Raw genomic sequence first — 16,087 nt, 5'->3', positions numbered from 1 at the left:
TGTGTGCGTGAATCAACGATATATATTATCATTTGTGAAATTTGAGATTTTTTTTCTTACATGTCATAACAGCTTAAGAAATTAACACAAGGAAATAAAAACATTGCAAAATTGCTTTATGGAACCACGTTGGTCTATGTTATGAAATATGAAAAAAGGCCGGCAAAAACTCGTTTTATTGTGAAAGGGCAGTGTCACGCGCTATGACCGGAAAAGCCAAGCCTTTGAGCCGCTTACATTTGCAGCATTTTGGTAGCTTCTCAAATGAGCTCCTCTTAGTGTTTTTTTTTTTTTTTCTTTTTCTTTCTTTTACATTTTTACTGGATGTGTGAATTCAAGCCTCCCAGCGCCACAGGACACTTTCCTCCAGTGATTTTAAACGTGGTAAAAATTGAGCCCATCACTCCGACGGGAAGTTAGCTAGCACACACCGGGGGAGAGGAGCTAGGAACACCTACCATGAGGTCCACTCCGCGGTAATAAAAACTCACCAACTTTGCGACTGAGCAGCCAGCTAACGTGTTAACATTAATGCTCCTTCTACACCCGGACAGAATGTCTTCCGTACGTCGGTGTTTTCTCTCCGGCGCCGTTTATATCTTTACAAAACAGACGTGTTCTGCCCAGGTGATGCGATTCGACCAAAGTGCAACTCGGCAGCGGATCGCGGCTCTCAGTCTCCTGTCAGATGGACACAGAGTCGTGACACAGAGAACATTGTTCGCTTCTGCTATGACTCAAAAGTCTGGAACGCACGGTTCAACACACCATCCAAGGTTTCACTCAAATGTTTGCGACTCCAAGGCAGCTAGAGTCAAGAGAGTGTCTATAGAAGGAAACATTGGTGAGTATTTGTACAAAAATTCAAAATAAAAGATCCGGGTTAGTTGTCGTTGTGCCAAATGAATGATTTCCTGTTTAATTTCCCTCTCGAACGGCAGCTGTTGGAAAGTCGACTCTCGCAAGAATCCTCCAGTCGGCCTGTCCGGACTGGGAGGTGGTGGCTGAGCCGCTCAGCAAGTGGCAGAACATCGAGACCACGTCGTCCAAGGTCGGCCACAGCTCCTGACTCCTGGGCTGGACTTGCAGCAGCCAGAGGAGGCCACCCTGATCACCTCCACCTCTTCATGCTGTCTTTGTCAGGGCTCAGACTCGCAGCCCGCCGCCACCATCAGCAACCTGTTGCAGATGATGTACCAGGACCCCCAGCGCTGGTCGTACACCTTTCAGACCTACTCCTGCATGAGCAGGCTGAGGACGCAGCTGCTGCCTCCTCCCGACCACCTCCTCGACTCAGACGGTACACCTGTGCAGGTGTATGAGCGCTCAGTCTACAGTGACCGGTGAGCGAGAGCACAGATTGAGGCAGTGTTAAGGGAATTCTAGGTTGCAAACACCACCAATTGAGAAAAGCTGTGAATGTTTGATGTACAAGATGGGAAACTCTCGATAATTTCTACTTCATTTGCTGCAGTTTTATTTTATTTTTATTTTTTTGAGTGAAATCGCTTCGATTTGGTTAAAAGCACTTAAACATTAACAAACACAGCAACGTCTGACCTCATTGAGTGTATCGACTCTCTTCTGTCTCCTCTCAGATACGTCTTTGCCCTTAACCTTTTTGAGCTGGACTCTATCAACTCTACAGAGTGGGCAATCTACCAGGACTGGCACTCCCTCCTGGTGGAGCACTTCGGACGGCTGGTCGAGCTGGAGGGCATCGTCTACCTCCGAGCCCCACCAGAGGTGTGAGATTTTAGCTTGCATGAAAGAGATTCAATTCTTCCAGGGCGGTTTTCTTGCATTTGTGGTCACTGTTTCTTCTATAAAAGAAACTAATAATGATAATAAAGATGAAAAATGTTGTGTTTCTGTTCAATCTCAGCTCTGCATGCAGCGTCTGCAGCACAGGGGAAGGTCGGAGGAGTTGGGAGTGGAACTGGACTATCTGGATAAGCTGCACAATCAACATGAGAAGTGGCTTGTTGAGAGGAGTACTGAGTGAGTCCCGGTGAAATCACGTCTGTGTCATTTCAGACCTTCTGGCTTTGAAGGCCTCAACATTTCCACCGACTGCCGATGCAGACCTAAATGACACAGCTGTTGTTTTGTGTGTTGCAAAATAAGACTCATTTATATTAGTGCCACTGTCAGTAAAACCCTCATCATCATTTGTTCTAGATTTCTTTGGATATTTTCTTTTGCTCAGGTATATGCAATATTTTTCACAGGTGCACAGATGCCAACTGAAAACTATCCTCTCTTTTTTTCCAGGTTACACTTTGAGAAGTTAAAACATGTTCCAGTGTTGCAGCTGGATGCCAGTCTGGACTTTCAGAATGACCCGGACATACGGGAGCAGTTCATCCAAAAGGTACTTTAACACTTTAGTGTGTGACCTTTGCTTGTGTTAGAGACGCCACTGTCGTATTTCTACCTGGAAGCTGCTGTTAAGTGACTTTCCTGCTCTGCTGCCATTCTGACAGATGAGGAACTTTTTCGAGACGCTGTGAGGAGAACAAGGACAACAAGAAGAAGGGACGAGAAAAGCTCCACCTCAGTCAGACACATCAGAGTGGATGACAGTGAAAACTAATGCTGGAAGTCTTCTTCGTTCTATAAGCTAGATCCTACTCTTGACACACAGTTTTTACGGAATGACCAGTCTGTGTAACCTCAAAGAAATGAAATTGCTTTTTTTTTTTTTTTTTTCATGTATGCACTCTGTAGCTTGTTTTGTTCACTAATAATTACTGTATAAACAAGACTTGGAACATCAACGGTATTTTTAATGCATGTTACTCTTTTACACAGTCCTGACTGACAGTCTGAAGGGGCAAAGATAGATACTTATATGTATTTCTCTTTCAAGTTCTCTGTATCGCATGTTTGAAAAATAAAGTTATTTATATGGTTGTTTTTTTTTAAACATTTTTGGGATTCTTTTTTTTTTCTCAATTGTTATTTTAAATGGTAAATAGACTGCACTTATACAGTGGGGATTGAAAGTTTGGGCACCCCAGGTAAAAAAAACTTATATTAATGTGCATAAAGAAGCCATGGAGAGATGGAGAAATCTCCAAAACGCATCTAATTACAGATGAGACATTCTTATAATATGTCAAAAAAAGTTAGATTTTATTTCTATCATTTACACTTTCAAAATAACAGAAAACAAAATACCTGGTCTTTCCAGACGATGATTGTGAACAATCCATGACACTGTCAGGCTTTACAAAGTGAGCAGTGCATGCTATAAACTCTGTTGCCCAAACTTTCGCAGATGCCATTATTTTGTTTTCTGTGATTTTGAAAGTGTAAATGATGGAGATAAAATCAATTTTTTTTTTTTTACATGTAATGTCTCATCTGTAATTTGATGCCTTTTGGAGATTTTTCCCTCTTTCCTTGGCTTCTTTATGCACATTAATACACATTTTTACCTGGGGTGCCCAAACTTTCCATCCCCACTGTATAGCGCTTTTCCAGCACCTTCACTGTACCCCAAAGTGCTTTACATTGGCCTCTCATTCACCCACACCAATTTTAAGTTAAACAAACAAGAAAACAGTCAGTGAAATTGATCAATTTGTCTTGATTTTAGTTTGTCCTATGTGTTCATGTAAAACGGTATTGTACTGTATCTTCTGGTTAGTGCTGAAGGCTAAGAAACATTCAAAAGTTAAATTTGTTAATCTTCTTCTTCTTCTTCTTCTTCTTCTTCTTCTTCTTCTTCTTCTTCTTATCAGGCTACGCTGGGGGTGTGGTTGAGCCGTAAGAGGAAGTTAAATGATGGGGCAGAGATCGATCCCTCTGTCATTTGTAAGAAACTAATCCAGTCCAGGCTACGCATTGACTTTATGTTTTACAGGAGGGCAGGGGACTTGGATCTTTTCTGTGAAATGTGGACTTTTAACAGTGCATTGTGTGCGGTGACAGAGGGGGAAGTTTTTTTTAGTGACGCGCTTATGTAAAAAAAACAACAAGAAAATTATTTTTTTTGTTTATATATTTATTTATTTAATTTGATTGATTAATGTAAATGAGAGCGGCAATAAAAGTTATTTTTCAAAAATCAAAATCTTCTTCTTCTTCTACTTCTTCTTCTTCTTCTTCTTCTTCTTCTTCTTCTTCTTCTTATGGAGATGAAGGCGGGATCAAATGGGCCCAGGCTACGAGCACCGTGGCATCACAAAGCGCAGAAAACCCTGAAAGCCAAAAAAAACTGCCATTGCCGTCACTGCCCTCACTTTGCTGTTGTGCAATATATGTATTTTTTTGATATGTGAACGCAAACCTTTTTATATATGCAAAGATGACAATAACAGCAAAGGCAGTGTGGCAGGATAATGACCTTGGCTAAATGTTATCTCCCTCCCTCCCTCCCTCCCTCCCCCCCTCCCTCACTCTCTCTCTCTCTCTCTCCCTCCCAGCCCCTGTGATGTGCTCTGGTGATCAGAGGGGCTGGTCACATGCCTGGAGATGGTCAGGGGTCATCAAAGGGCAGCTGTCCTCTATAAATGCGGCCAGGCTGCAGCTCCGTCTGTTCACAGCATCATTTGAGCTGCAGGAGGAAGGAAGGAGAAGAAGAAGGAGATCTCTCTTTGGCCCTCTTCCCTCTCAACAGAGTGCCACCTACTGAAGATGGGAGCGACTTTGCTGCTGTGCTCTCTTCTCCTGTGCATAACATCTCTTGCCGCGTCCACAACGGGCGCCCGCGGTGGGCAGCGGGTGGGAACCGGGGCCGGCAAGGCCCTCAGGAACGCCTCAGTGAGTGTGCGGGGCCAGTACCCGCTGTACATGCTGCAGCTGTACCGCTCCCTCAGGGCGGCCGAGCACGCCGAGCACGCCAACGCCTTCACCGACAGCCCATCGTGGCACAGCTCCGATTCGGTTCTCAGTCTCACAGCCACAGGTGAGTCCGTTTTGTTTAGCTGGTTTTTGCTTTTTACTTGTATTGAAGTATTTTTTTTAAACACTTATCTAGATATGTAAATAATATATATATGTATCATTTACTTTTGATTCACGCTGCACTCTTTTTAACACTTCTCTTTGCAGCGTACATGCTGCTATAACTATGCAAATTTCCCCCAATGTGGGATAAATAAAGGCATTCTTATTCTCTTCCTGTCCTGGAGTTCCAGAGCTTGTTGCAGTTTCAGCTCTGCTCCCTGCAGATACTCTTCAGCCCCTCCTGCATGATTTGTCCCATCAGACCCCTCCCTGTTTTTTTTTTTTTTTTTGGTTGCTTGGTTGGTTTTTACAACCCTACAAGTGTTAAAATGCTTATTCGCCTTTAAAGACTTTTCTCTGTTTTATGTGCCAGGGTGTGTATATTAGCCCTCAGACGGCCCTGCACAGGGGGGCACAATACACATCCTGTCCTGTTCAACCTCCCAGTTGACTGTTTGGACATTTGTCCAGAGGATCCTGCTCGTCCACACATCCTGCCCTGGAGCTTTGCTGTGACTTCATTATTTAAACGATTTGTTGCATTTTTTAAAAATATCTTTTTAAGCTCCTTTAGCTGCAGACTGCTGCACCCTCAGTGCAAGAAGGAGCTGCTACCGCAGGTCATTCCTGCCTGCAGCCATCGTGCTGTATAACTGCACTCAATAATACATTTTGCAACCACTTACATATCATAAAGCTGCAATAAAACACTTATTTATATCCAATATTATGTAAATAATTTGTAAATAATCCATACAGTTGTAAATGTTTGTTTTTTCCTTTCTTACTGTATAAATATTTTTGTTATTTTACTTCTTTATTTCAGACAATTGTTTCTTCTCTCTTTGCACTGCATGCTGCTGCAATTATGCAAATTTCCCCACTGTGGGATAGATAAAGTCATTCTATTGTATTGTATTTCTAGGCTGCCATCAAGCGGGCAACAGATGGACGCTCACGTTTGACATGTCGTCCGTCTCGGCCGGTGAGCTGCTGCAGCTGGCGGAGCTCCGGATCAGACTTCCTGCCTTCTCCAGCTCCAAGCAGGCAGTGGTGGAGTTGTATCACTCCAGGCGGCGCCAGCGGAGCTGCGACTCCGGCGGGACGCCGTCGTGGTCGTGCCGGGACCAGCAGCTGCTCCTGGGGAGCTTCAGCGCGACGCCCAACAGCTCCGAGTCCCAGTCCGGGTGGAAGGTTTTCAACATGACGACTCTGTTGAAGTCGTGGCTCCACCGGCGGGGCTCGGCCCTGGAGGAGCCCAACCCGGAGCAGGGCAGCGGCGCCGGGGCCGTGGGGGCTGAGTCCCTCTTCGGCCCGCTGGAGAAACGGCGTCACCCAACTGCTGACCGGGTCATGGTGGTCGTCTTCTCCAAAGTCACCCGGCCCGGCCACGGGGACGCGGCGCTCAGTCTCATGCACGCCGTGGAGACGTCGAAGTACGTGGCCGCGGGGGTCACTGGGGTCACCGGGGCCAGCGGCAGCGGCAGCGGCAGCGGCGGCGATGCTCAGAGTCGGCGCCAAAAGAGGAATCGGATGGACAGAATCAGGGCGGCAGAGGACGTCGCCTCACCGACCGTCTCCGCCGCCCCTGCGCCCACCGGACCCACCGGACCCACCGTACCCCCAGGACCTCCCGGACCCCCCGGACCCCCCGGACCGCTCTGCCGCAGGGTGGACATGTGGGTGGACTTTGAGCAGATCGGCTGGGACGAGTGGATCATCCACCCGAAGCGCTACAACGCGTACCGCTGCGAGGGCCAGTGTCCGACCCCACTGGACGAGACCTTCAGCCCCACCAACCACGCTTACATGCAGGTACGACGTCACGACGGCGCCCCCACCTTCGGGTTTGTCCGTTCACGGCACGGCCGGTTGTGTAAAGTTTGTCGTTTGCTGGTGCAATTCTTCATTTTCTTTTCTTTTCTTGTTTTTCCTCCACCCTAATTTCCACAGAGCCTTTTACGGCATCACCACCCGCACAGAGGCTCCTGCCCGTTGTGCGTGCCCACCCGCCTGAGCCCTCTGTCCATGCTCTACTTTGAAAGAGATGATCTGGCCCTGCGGCACCACGAGGACATGGTGGTGGAGGAGTGTGGCTGTCACTGACCTGGCCGACCTCACTGACCTCACCGACGCTGCTGGAGCAGCTGCTGTCGGAACTTCGCGCTGAACATCTCATGACAAGGCAGTTTTGACAGAGCGCATTTCAGTCAAGGTGCAAATGAATCTCTGTCAGAGCAAGACTACGGAAATCTCATCTATTTATTGTGATGTATATTTTTTTGTACATAAAATGTAATAAATATATTAAACCTTTTATTTTCACACTACTTTGGTTGCTTTCATGCATTTTATTCTCCAGTTTTTCAACGTTTACATGGCACTGCTTAACATCCAGCGTTTGAATTTTAATCTTAAAGGTCGTATATATAAAATATTCACATCAATATCTGTCAGTATATGAGGCCTTTTTTCCCCTGAAAATGAAGGATCCCATTAAGGATTCTAGGGGAGTAGTCTTAACTACGATTAACTATGTCAGAAAAATAAGATACAATAACAATATTTAGCCCTCTGTTTTGCCCCCTGCTGTAAAAATGTTCAGTCTCTGCCTCCTGATGCTTTGTCAGACATTCCAACAAACAAAAACAAGGCAGGTGTGAGGACATTTAGAAAGGTAGAATAAGCACCAAAATAGTTCTCCAGAACTGAAAGAAAATCTCTTTTTTTTACACACTGCGAAAAGCAAGCAAAAGAAGTAAAATAAAGGCTTTTTTTTTCATTTCCGGAGCATCAAGACAAAATATCCTACACGTTAGTGTTATCACCATTATTAGAATTCAGAAACATTGCCATTATGGCCAGACAGGACAAGGGGGGGGGGGGGGGGGGAATTCAGAAACATCATTCAAATCAATTTGCATAATAACATCTGACCAGTGTTGTTGGAATTCCTCCATAAAAGTAATCCAACTACTGATTATTGATTACTCCTTAAAATTAATCCAATTACTTCTTTAACAACTTTGTTTCATAAGTAATCGATTGCTTATTATTATTCACCACTTTAGTTAAAGTCACAGTTGCTCAGTGCTTTGGAATGAACTTCATTAAAGTGCAAAGGGCCGACGAAATAAACGTCTCTTTTCACCAGCTAAAACCTGCTAGCAGATACTCATCCAGCAGGTCTTAATGCTACGTGGCGTCAATGAGTTTGTGACAGGTCGCGTCTTTGACTCGGTTCAGCCCAATACACATCGCAGGGCCGATCAGAGCGACACGCACATCGTCACATCGGGTCATTAGTGTGCTCTGTGTCCAGGCTCTCTGTCTTTTGTCCCTGTTGATTGGGATCAAACAGGCTTTGCTGAGTGAAGCTGCACAAGATGTGTAGTGGAGTTTGTGGAGGGGTGGAAGGGAGGGCACAGCAGTAGCATTTGCTTACTTTTGGAGGGGCGGGGGAGGTGGATGGATGGGGGGGGGTTGAGGTGGGGTTGGGGGGTGTCAGGAAACAAAGGTGACGGGGGAGATTTTGACCTCAGACAGACAGACAGACAGACAGACAGACCGAGAGCGAAAGAGGGAGAGAGAGAGAGAGGGAGGGAATGGAGGGGGAGTGGCTGTCTGGCCGCTGGAGCTACTGTAGAGGAAGGACAAGGTGGACTGGAAACCAGTCCGCTGAAACTATTCAATCCACATTTCCACCGCCGACACCGGGCCAGGAAAACTCTCCGAGAGTCGGCGAGCTTCCCAAACCGACCGCATTTTGCGTTTTAGATGTGCAGGGGGGGGGGGAATTGTCCTCGCCAGCGACCAAATATATCAAGTGTGGAGTATCGTGGCCGCGTTTGTCCCAAGAAGACACAAACGGAGGAAGTGACAGACGTCACCACCTCGGATGTCACGCGTCACTTCTCACACAGCTGCTGCCTCCTGAACAAACCTCTCAGTTTGTCACTCGCTGACAAACACAACGGAACGGAATGAAGAGTGCTTCTAGCGTTTTAATTAGCATGGTCGCAGTATTGCCACCATGAGTGCAAAACAGCCCTAAGTCATGGATTGAACAGAATCCCTTTTTAAAATTGCGATGGAACGAGCTTTTGCGAGAGCAAGACTTCCTGCACGCTGCTTCTGTTTAAGGCCACAGTCCACAGTGGATTTTTTTTTCAGATTGGTATTTGAGACTATGGAGAATATTGACAGGTATTTTGCACACTGGTAGTATAGCTCAGCAGAAGGCAGGATTTGCATAATTAAAAGATAGACAGAAGTCTGTGCTCTCATTGATTTGAGAAATTCACTTTTTTGGCACCATTTAAAATGTTAGTATTAGAGATGTAATCAACAATTAACATCCTGTTGAAATGGATATAAAGATTGAGTGATGACAATCTGTCTTTTAACATCACAGTTAATTCCTGAATGTGCCAACCCTGGAAAGTCAACCCTATCCAGGGTTTCCCCCTCAGCCTGGTACAGTCGTATATTGACCTCTCTTCTAACAGCCCACCAGCTGAGGTTATCAGCAAGCTCGGGGAGGAATTCCTCTGATATAAACCTGCGGCCAATCATGCAGGCAAAGGAAGTGGTGAAGTCTGTTAAGCAACATGTCAGCGTTCAAGATGAGCCACGTCAAAAGATGTGTATTGGCACTCTGCTTTGCTCAAATTCAAAATCATTGGGAAAATAATTCGTCAGTGGGTATCAGATTTCCCTCTCACCCATCACTACCTATCAATTTAACCGCAAAACAAGGAGATGTCAGCCAATCACAACCTTTCAAAATGCAGATGGACAATCCTGCTGACAATGCGTTTCATGTTTAGGGTGAACGGTGGCCTCAAATAAACCAACAAATAAGAGGGTGGACGAGGAATCCAGGCTACGGTAGTTCACTGGTAAGCTTGGGAGAGGGAAGGTGAGCGATAGAGTGCTGCAATCTAAAATCTTGATGTTCTTGATGTCGCTGTTTCTTCTCAAAATCTTAAAATATTTCACTCTTCACCTTTAAATGGTGAGAAAAGTTGGAATCCCAACACACACACACACACATGCACGCACTCACACACACCAACATTCAAGTGGAGTTGTCAGCACTGTCACCTTACAAGAAGGTTGTGGGTTCTGGGGCCTTCCTGTGTGAAGTTTGCGTTTTCTGCCTGTGTCTGCGTGGGTTCTCTCTGGGTTCCCCGGCTTCCTCCCACAGCCCAAGATCAGGCACGTGAGACGAATTGAGAACACGAAATTGGCATGAAATAAAATTCTATCAACTGTGACCTTCAACCCGAAATACAGGAGGGGTTCCCAAACTTTTTCACGCCATGACCCACCCCAAACAGCATTATCATCTGTCCACCGGCATGGGCACGTTTTCTTTCTTTCTTTTTTTTTATTTTTTTTTACAGCCATTACAGCCACTTAATTCATTTATTTAGTAACATGTTGAAACAAGTTTTTCCGAGCTGCCTCGAAAGGCATCATGAGTTTATTTGGAGCTAAGGCAGCAAACAAAGGCCACTGACCTGTGTCATCAGAGACGGACTTTGTTGTGCTTCAAACATATTCAGCAAACCAGCCAAGAGGCAAAAAACTCTACACAGTTTTTTTTTTCCAAACAAACTGTGTAAATGGAGTAATGCTGTTACATGTACATAATGTTTAGCGAAAGACATTCTATAAGAGATTCTATTTTGTATTTGCCCGGTTGGTTCTCTCTGATTGTATAAAGCGCTTTGAGACGCCTTTGGTTGTGATTTAGCGCTGTACAAATAAAAGCTTATTATTATTATATTATTATATTATTGCCTAGGACTTTGGCTAAAAGATGACAAGTACATGCCAATTTAGTCAGCTAAGCTAGCTAGTTATAAACCCACTCCTACTTAATTTCTGCACAACACATTCTATTCCCATATCCTGCTCTTTCTATTGAAAAGAAAGATGGAGGGTCGTCACAGCAGGTGAGAAAATAATTTAAGTCCTTACAATGTCTCCATTAACACTGGCTGAGAGAAAATAATGATGGCATGAAAAGGGTGTTATGGTTAAATTCTAATACAACTGGATTCCTAATTCTATTTCAAAATGTTGCTTTCCACTTTTTTATTTTATTTTTTCTAAGTCTTTATTGCCACAATAGAAAGAGCAGGGTGAGAGAGGAGACAAGGGTTTGGGTGCTTCCCTTAGGTGAGAGGCACAGCTATGTAGCGCTGAGTATCGAGTTCAATACTTTTTTCCATATCTTAAAATGTCAGTGGAGTTAACCTTGCGTCAGTGAGCCAATGCATGCATGTAGCAGTGAGCCATCAAGCAGAAGAGAAAGACGTGTTAAATAGGAGTGTAGGAGTGGCCACGTGACTCCAACCAATCGCTTTGTTGCATACCTAATACCAAACATCAATATGCAATTGATCAATGCCTTTTCACTCCCACTTCATTTTGGAATGGTGTTTTCCTTCCCTGGAAAGGTTGTGTGTGTACTGTGCTTGGGGCGGTGTGCGTGTTTGGAGAGACGCGTGCGAGTCTCTTCCTTGCCGTGAGTTCGGGAGACAGAAATAAAGTATTTTTCTTTGCACCAACTTTAGAATATTTGGTGATCTATCACGTGGTCAGGTTTTTGCACCTGCATATCACCAGTGCAAAAACCTTTGTGGATACGATTGGAAAGGTGGCGGAGATTACGGCCGCGTAGTCGCCGCAATTTACCGCTGCGCTCCGTTCTTTGTGGTTCTGGCCCTGGGACTTATCAAAAAAATAACTAAAACTTCCTACTTAACAAACAAGACAAAACCAGAGAGATGTTTGCTTAAGTTGTGTTTTATAAATCGTCCTCAAAATTTATCAACAGCAATCTCTTGTTGAAAATGAGAAAAAGCACCAAATCAAATGGGATCTTATACATTTCAAGGCAGTGTCTTAAGACGTGAAAATAAATGCACATCATCAGGAATGGTCTTTAAATTTAGCTTGGTTCATCGATTCCGTTCCAAACTGAGCCTCCTAGTTCTGCAGTTCACATCGGTGACGCTTTGTTGTTTCCAGGTCGGTCGTGTCGAAGCCACAACGCTTGGAGCCACAACTAAAAGGCACATTTTGCGTCTTTCGTTTGTTTGAATGGACACAGGCAGGCAGATTGGGTTTCGTTACAGGCAAAAACAAATCAATGTGACAGAACTGCAGTCATGTGACCGACAGACAGACAGACAGGCGTTTAGACAGTGAGGCCATGGAGACGCTCAAAGAGGATCTTCAAGACATCATCACGCTGTCTCAGATGTCCATCTCAAACTGGGAGTCGTCAACTGGAATTCAGACACAGAGGCAAAAAGCTGAAAACAGGGATTGCCACTGACAATACTACTTTTACACTCGCATGAAAAATGAAGACGTGGCAAATGAGTGGGGGAAATATTAAACGTGACCATACAATCAGATCTTCACATGTTGGGCGAGAGTAGTGTACATACAAATGATAAATCTAACTTTTCACAATGATTAATGCCACCTATTGACTTTTCAAAATGCATTTCTTTCACTTAACCTTAAAAACCCAAATAAATTGAAAAGAAATCTTGGAGGAAAATGCACAATTCTGTACATCTAAGAGCAAAGCATTTCTAACAGCAAACACAGACAGTATCTTGTGTGTGTGTGTGTGTGTGTGTGTGTGTGAGAGGTTCTTCCCATTGTGTTCCCATGCGGTGTGAGCTCACCGTTGTCATTGTTGGCAGGTGCAGCGACGCTCTTGCTGCTCGGGGCCTCTCCATTGGGGACGTCCTGGTCTGGAGGCGTGGTCACCCCGGGAATGGTGGGCAGGCCTCTAGGAGGAGTCTTGGTCACGGGTGAATTGCGACAGTCCAGCAGGAACTTGCGATCATAGATGATCCTGGTACCTGTGGAGTGCAGACACATTGAGAGGAGAGGAGGATGGCGGTGGAGTTTGGGCAACAGTGGTGTGTGTGTGTGTGTGTGTGTGTGTGTGTGTGTGTGTGTGTGTGTCTTCATGTGTGAAGAAAATGATGGGTCTGCTCCTTTTGACAAAACATAATCTACTGCAGCAGGTGGAATGTTTACAAATGCATTAGTTTATGCATTCATCTGGAAAAGAGCGAGAAAGCGAAACAGCAAATTAAAAATAAAAAACTTCAAAAGTCTCTGGATGGAACTTCTGTGTATGATATTCAAGATAGATCATCGACTTTCCTTTTAACCTTGTGAGCCAGGCAGCAAAAGCTGCAGTGTTAAACTGCATTCTTAGCAAAGCAAGACTTCAGGGTGAAGTTCAACTGCTTTTGTTACTGGGAGAAGTCTCCAGTGCTTTCATGTCTTCTTCCTCTTTTTCACATGAACGCGACTTTCTGTTCTGATAAAACTCTCCAGCAGTCCTTATCATACCCGCCCCCCTCACGTGATTACCAAGCTGACACTTAGACTGAGATCCTCAGCTGAATTTGCTGCTGACGCTAAAAAAAAAAATGCTGAGTGATTTTCCAGCTCTAAAAATCTTTTCTGTGGACAATATGTCCATGTGAGTTCCTATCCAGAATGGAATATTACGTTTTAGGCAAACTTTTTTTTTTTTATGTTTTTTTTTTTTTTTTTAAATTCTATTATGTCTAATATTTTCATACCTTTTAATTTCCATTCACAATTCATAATGATTTCATGAGCGACTTGTTTTGTGTTGTGCTGTCATTTTTTTCTTATTTTTTTAATTGCTTTAGAAATAAAGCTTATTGGTATCGGTCGGAGGCGGTGTGTGCACTGAAATCGATGAAATCCAACACTTTCCGCGTGGGCTGTAGGAAATAACATTTTTCATCACAAAGAGGCGTCATTCTCAACAGTGGACGGTAGGCGTCACTGACGTTAAATCAGCTGATAAACCCTCAAACAAAACATGCCACAAAACTCAGTCGCACACGTTGCATTTTACTAGCTGCAAGTGCACAGACACGAACCGAACCCTCCTCATTGTCGGTTGATAAACGGTCCATTCCACCCCATGTCTTAGCACCTTCAAGCCACTGCTAGCCAGCTCGCATTAGAAGCTAGCTTCAACGCTGCTGCTGCCTGCCTGCCTGCCTGGCTGGCTGGCTAGCTAGCTAGCTAGCTAACAACTGGTTCTGCGCACGAGTGCCTGACGGCCAGCGACCTCATGGCGTTTGCCTGAGCGGAGCGTACCAATGCTGCAGTGGAAAGCGGCGTGAACCACTAAAGCATTCACAAACACGTTCCTCCTCCTCGGCCTCGCTTGCGAGGTCGCGGAGGAACTGACAGCCTCCTCTTACCGCCCGGGGTGGTGCTGAACAGGGTCCCTCCGGGAGTTACCGAGTAGTCCAGGGGCATGTGCGCCGCGTCGCTGACGGTCACCCTCCGTGTGGCCGGGATGGCTTTGGCAGTGGTCTTCTGGTAGTCAGTGGACATCTTCAACTATCTGGCGTGACTCGATAACATCAATTTAAAATGAAAAAATGAACACTGCCGGGTTGACAACACAACAGAACCAGGCGGCACTCCTATCGGTCGCTTTTGGCTCTACGGCAGGAAGAAAAAAAAAACAAAAAAAAAAAAAACGTCTACTTGCGGATCAATAACTTCATGAGTGCAAATGTAGGGGGAAAAGGTAGTATGGAAACAGGTCACATCACACACACACACAGAAGATGTGACCAGGTTCTTTGCAGAAAGGACCTGAGCACGCGCTCCTCCAGCCAGCCACACTCACTCGACATGCAAACAAAACAACAGGCGGCAGCGGCAGCAGCAGCAGGAGGAGGCTGCAGCGGAGCACGTTCCAGACACAAGGTTCACAATGGAGCTGCACCGCCCTCAACTGGCCATAGAATGCCACTGCACCTTAGTTTTGTGCGTTACCGTTTAAATATTGTTTCCATCTACGGATTTTTCTTTCTTTCTTTCTTTCTTTCTTTCTTTTGATCAGCCATGTGTGAGTGATTATCTTGGAAACATCTCCTGATTGTTTTATATTCAACTGTATATTTAGCTATTATTATTATTATTATTATTATTATTATTATTATTATTATTATTATTAGCTTTTTGTTTACAGCTTCATAGGGAAATGCTCACTTTTAGCTCCCTGAAGAGAAGAGTGGGAAAGCAACACTTGGCTCAGGTAGTGAGTGGTCTGTCATGCCTTCTTGTGGACTCCCCTCCCTCTCTTGGGTGTTTCTCTCCCTCTCTCTCTCTCCCTCTCTCTCTCTCTCTCTCTCACTCCCTCTCTCTCTCTCTCTCTCTCTCTCTCTCTCTCCCTCACTCCAAGGGCAGGTCCCAGGAGCAGGCAGCATCAGATCGCTACACACCTAATGCTGTTCATCCTCATCAACCCTCTGCTTTAAAACCCTGGTTCTCCGTTGCAGTTATCCCAGCGGTAACTGATGTCAGGCGGCACCAAAAAGCTTCCTGTGCGCTGTCCCTATTTGACTTTAGCAATTGATCTGTTGGCCTCTCACCTCAGCACTGCGTGCTGCTCCCCTGGACCTGCTCCTGCTGCAGTTTTTCACTTGGCCACCGTCTACTTGCTCCTCTCCTGGCCTCAGTCTCCTGGCCTCGCTCTCCTGACCTCAGTCTCCTGGCCTCGGTCTCCTGTTCTCAGTCTCCTGGCCTCGGTCTCCTGTTCTCAGTCTCCTGGCCTCGGTCTCCTGGCCTCAGTCTCCTGTTCTCAGTCTCCTGGCCTCAGTCTGCTGTTCTCAGTCTCCTGGCCTCGGTCTCCTGTTCTCAGTCTCCTGTTCTCAGTCTCCTGGCCTCGGTCTCCTGGCCTCAGTCTCCTGGCCTTAGTCTCCTGGCCTCGGTCTCCTGTTCTCAGTCTCCTGGCCTCAGTCTGCTGTTCTCAGTCTCCTGGCCTCGGTCTCCTGTTCTCAGTCTCCTGGCCTCAGTCTGCTGTTCTCAGTCTCCTGGCCTCGGTCTCCTGGCCTCAGTCTGCTGTTCTCAGTCTCCTGGCCTCGGTCTCCTGGCCTCAGTCTCCTGGCCTCGGTCTCCTGTTCTCAGTCTCCTGGCCTCAGTCTCCTGGCCTCAGTCTCCTGTTCTCAGTCTCCTGGCCTCGGTCTCCTGTTCTCAGTCTCCTGGCCTCAGTCTCGTGTTCTCAGTCTCCTGGCCTCAGTCTCGT

General features: G+C 45.7%; 3 protein-coding genes across 4 annotated transcripts; 2 read left to right on the top strand and 1 right to left on the bottom strand.

Moving 5' to 3' along the window:
- Window positions 1–99: 99 nt before the first annotated feature.
- On the top strand, window positions 100–2,931 carry LOC142887968 (deoxycytidine kinase 2-like). 2 transcript variants are annotated; one of them, XM_076025965.1, is made up of 8 exons: window positions 100–476; window positions 628–844; window positions 942–1,051; window positions 1,144–1,343; window positions 1,599–1,746; window positions 1,886–2,001; window positions 2,275–2,374; window positions 2,487–2,931. In XM_076025965.1, exons 2-8 carry the CDS (start codon window positions 631–633, stop codon window positions 2,511–2,513), a joined length of 915 nt encoding a protein of 304 aa, XP_075882080.1. In that variant the 5' UTR covers window positions 100–476; window positions 628–630; the 3' UTR covers window positions 2,514–2,931. The 2 variants fall into 2 exon arrangements, with proteins under 2 accessions (XP_075882080.1, XP_075882079.1); XM_076025964.1 differs by having other exon boundaries at window positions 100–844.
- Window positions 2,932–4,438: 1,507 nt separating this feature from the next.
- spaw (southpaw) lies at window positions 4,439–7,200 on the top strand. The gene is made up of 3 exons (XM_076025439.1): window positions 4,439–4,915; window positions 5,882–6,771; window positions 6,910–7,200. The coding sequence occupies exons 1-3, from the start codon at window positions 4,645–4,647 to the stop codon at window positions 7,060–7,062; spliced, it is 1,314 nt and encodes a 437-aa protein (XP_075881554.1). The 5' UTR covers window positions 4,439–4,644; the 3' UTR covers window positions 7,063–7,200.
- A 4,559-nt stretch (window positions 7,201–11,759) lies between these two features.
- eif4ebp1 (eukaryotic translation initiation factor 4E binding protein 1) lies at window positions 11,760–14,719 on the bottom strand. Its single transcript, XM_076025936.1, has 3 exons — window positions 14,250–14,719; window positions 12,672–12,851; window positions 11,760–12,260 (listed from the first exon to the last, which is right to left on the bottom strand). The coding sequence occupies exons 1-3, from the start codon at window positions 14,383–14,385 to the stop codon at window positions 12,229–12,231; spliced, it is 348 nt and encodes a 115-aa protein (XP_075882051.1). The 5' UTR covers window positions 14,386–14,719; the 3' UTR covers window positions 11,760–12,228.
- Between the last annotated feature and the right edge of the window lie 1,368 nt (window positions 14,720–16,087).

The sequence above is a fragment of the Nelusetta ayraudi genome, unplaced genomic scaffold (assembly GCF_046127955.1).
Source record: "Nelusetta ayraudi isolate G7.1 ecotype Tasmania unplaced genomic scaffold, CSIRO-AGI_Nayr_v1 ptg000018l, whole genome shotgun sequence".
NCBI lineage: Eukaryota > Metazoa > Chordata > Actinopteri > Tetraodontiformes > Monacanthidae > Nelusetta > Nelusetta ayraudi.
Note: the sequence above shows the minus strand (reverse complement) of the source record. Positions and strands in the feature narration are given on the sequence as shown.

Bases quoted from the DNA above. Each gene is read 5' to 3' on its own strand.
- eif4ebp1 (XM_076025936.1), bottom strand. From the start codon at position 14,385: ATGTCCACTGACTACCAGAAGACCACTGCCAAAGCCATCCCGGCCACA. The intron at 12,852-14,249 runs GTAAGAGGAGGC...TGCACTCCACAG, and splicing joins GTTCAGCACCACCCCGGGCG to GTACCAGGATCATCTATGAT. The intron at 12,261-12,671 runs GTGAGCTCACAC...TCTGAATTCCAG, and splicing joins ACCTGCCAACAATGACAACG to TTGACGACTCCCAGTTTGAG.
- LOC142887968 (XM_076025964.1), top strand. From the start codon at position 532: ATGCTCCTTCTACACCCGGACAGAATGTCTTCCGTACGTCGGTGTTTT. The intron at 2,002-2,274 runs GTGAGTCCCGGT...CTTTTTTTCCAG, and splicing joins CTTGTTGAGAGGAGTACTGA to GTTACACTTTGAGAAGTTAA. The intron at 2,375-2,486 runs GTACTTTAACAC...CCATTCTGACAG, and splicing joins GGGAGCAGTTCATCCAAAAG to ATGAGGAACTTTTTCGAGAC.
- spaw (XM_076025439.1), top strand. From the start codon at position 4,645: ATGGGAGCGACTTTGCTGCTGTGCTCTCTTCTCCTGTGCATAACATCT. The intron at 4,916-5,881 runs GTGAGTCCGTTT...TTGTATTTCTAG, and splicing joins TCTCAGTCTCACAGCCACAG to GCTGCCATCAAGCGGGCAAC. The intron at 6,772-6,909 runs GTACGACGTCAC...TAATTTCCACAG, and splicing joins CCAACCACGCTTACATGCAG to AGCCTTTTACGGCATCACCA.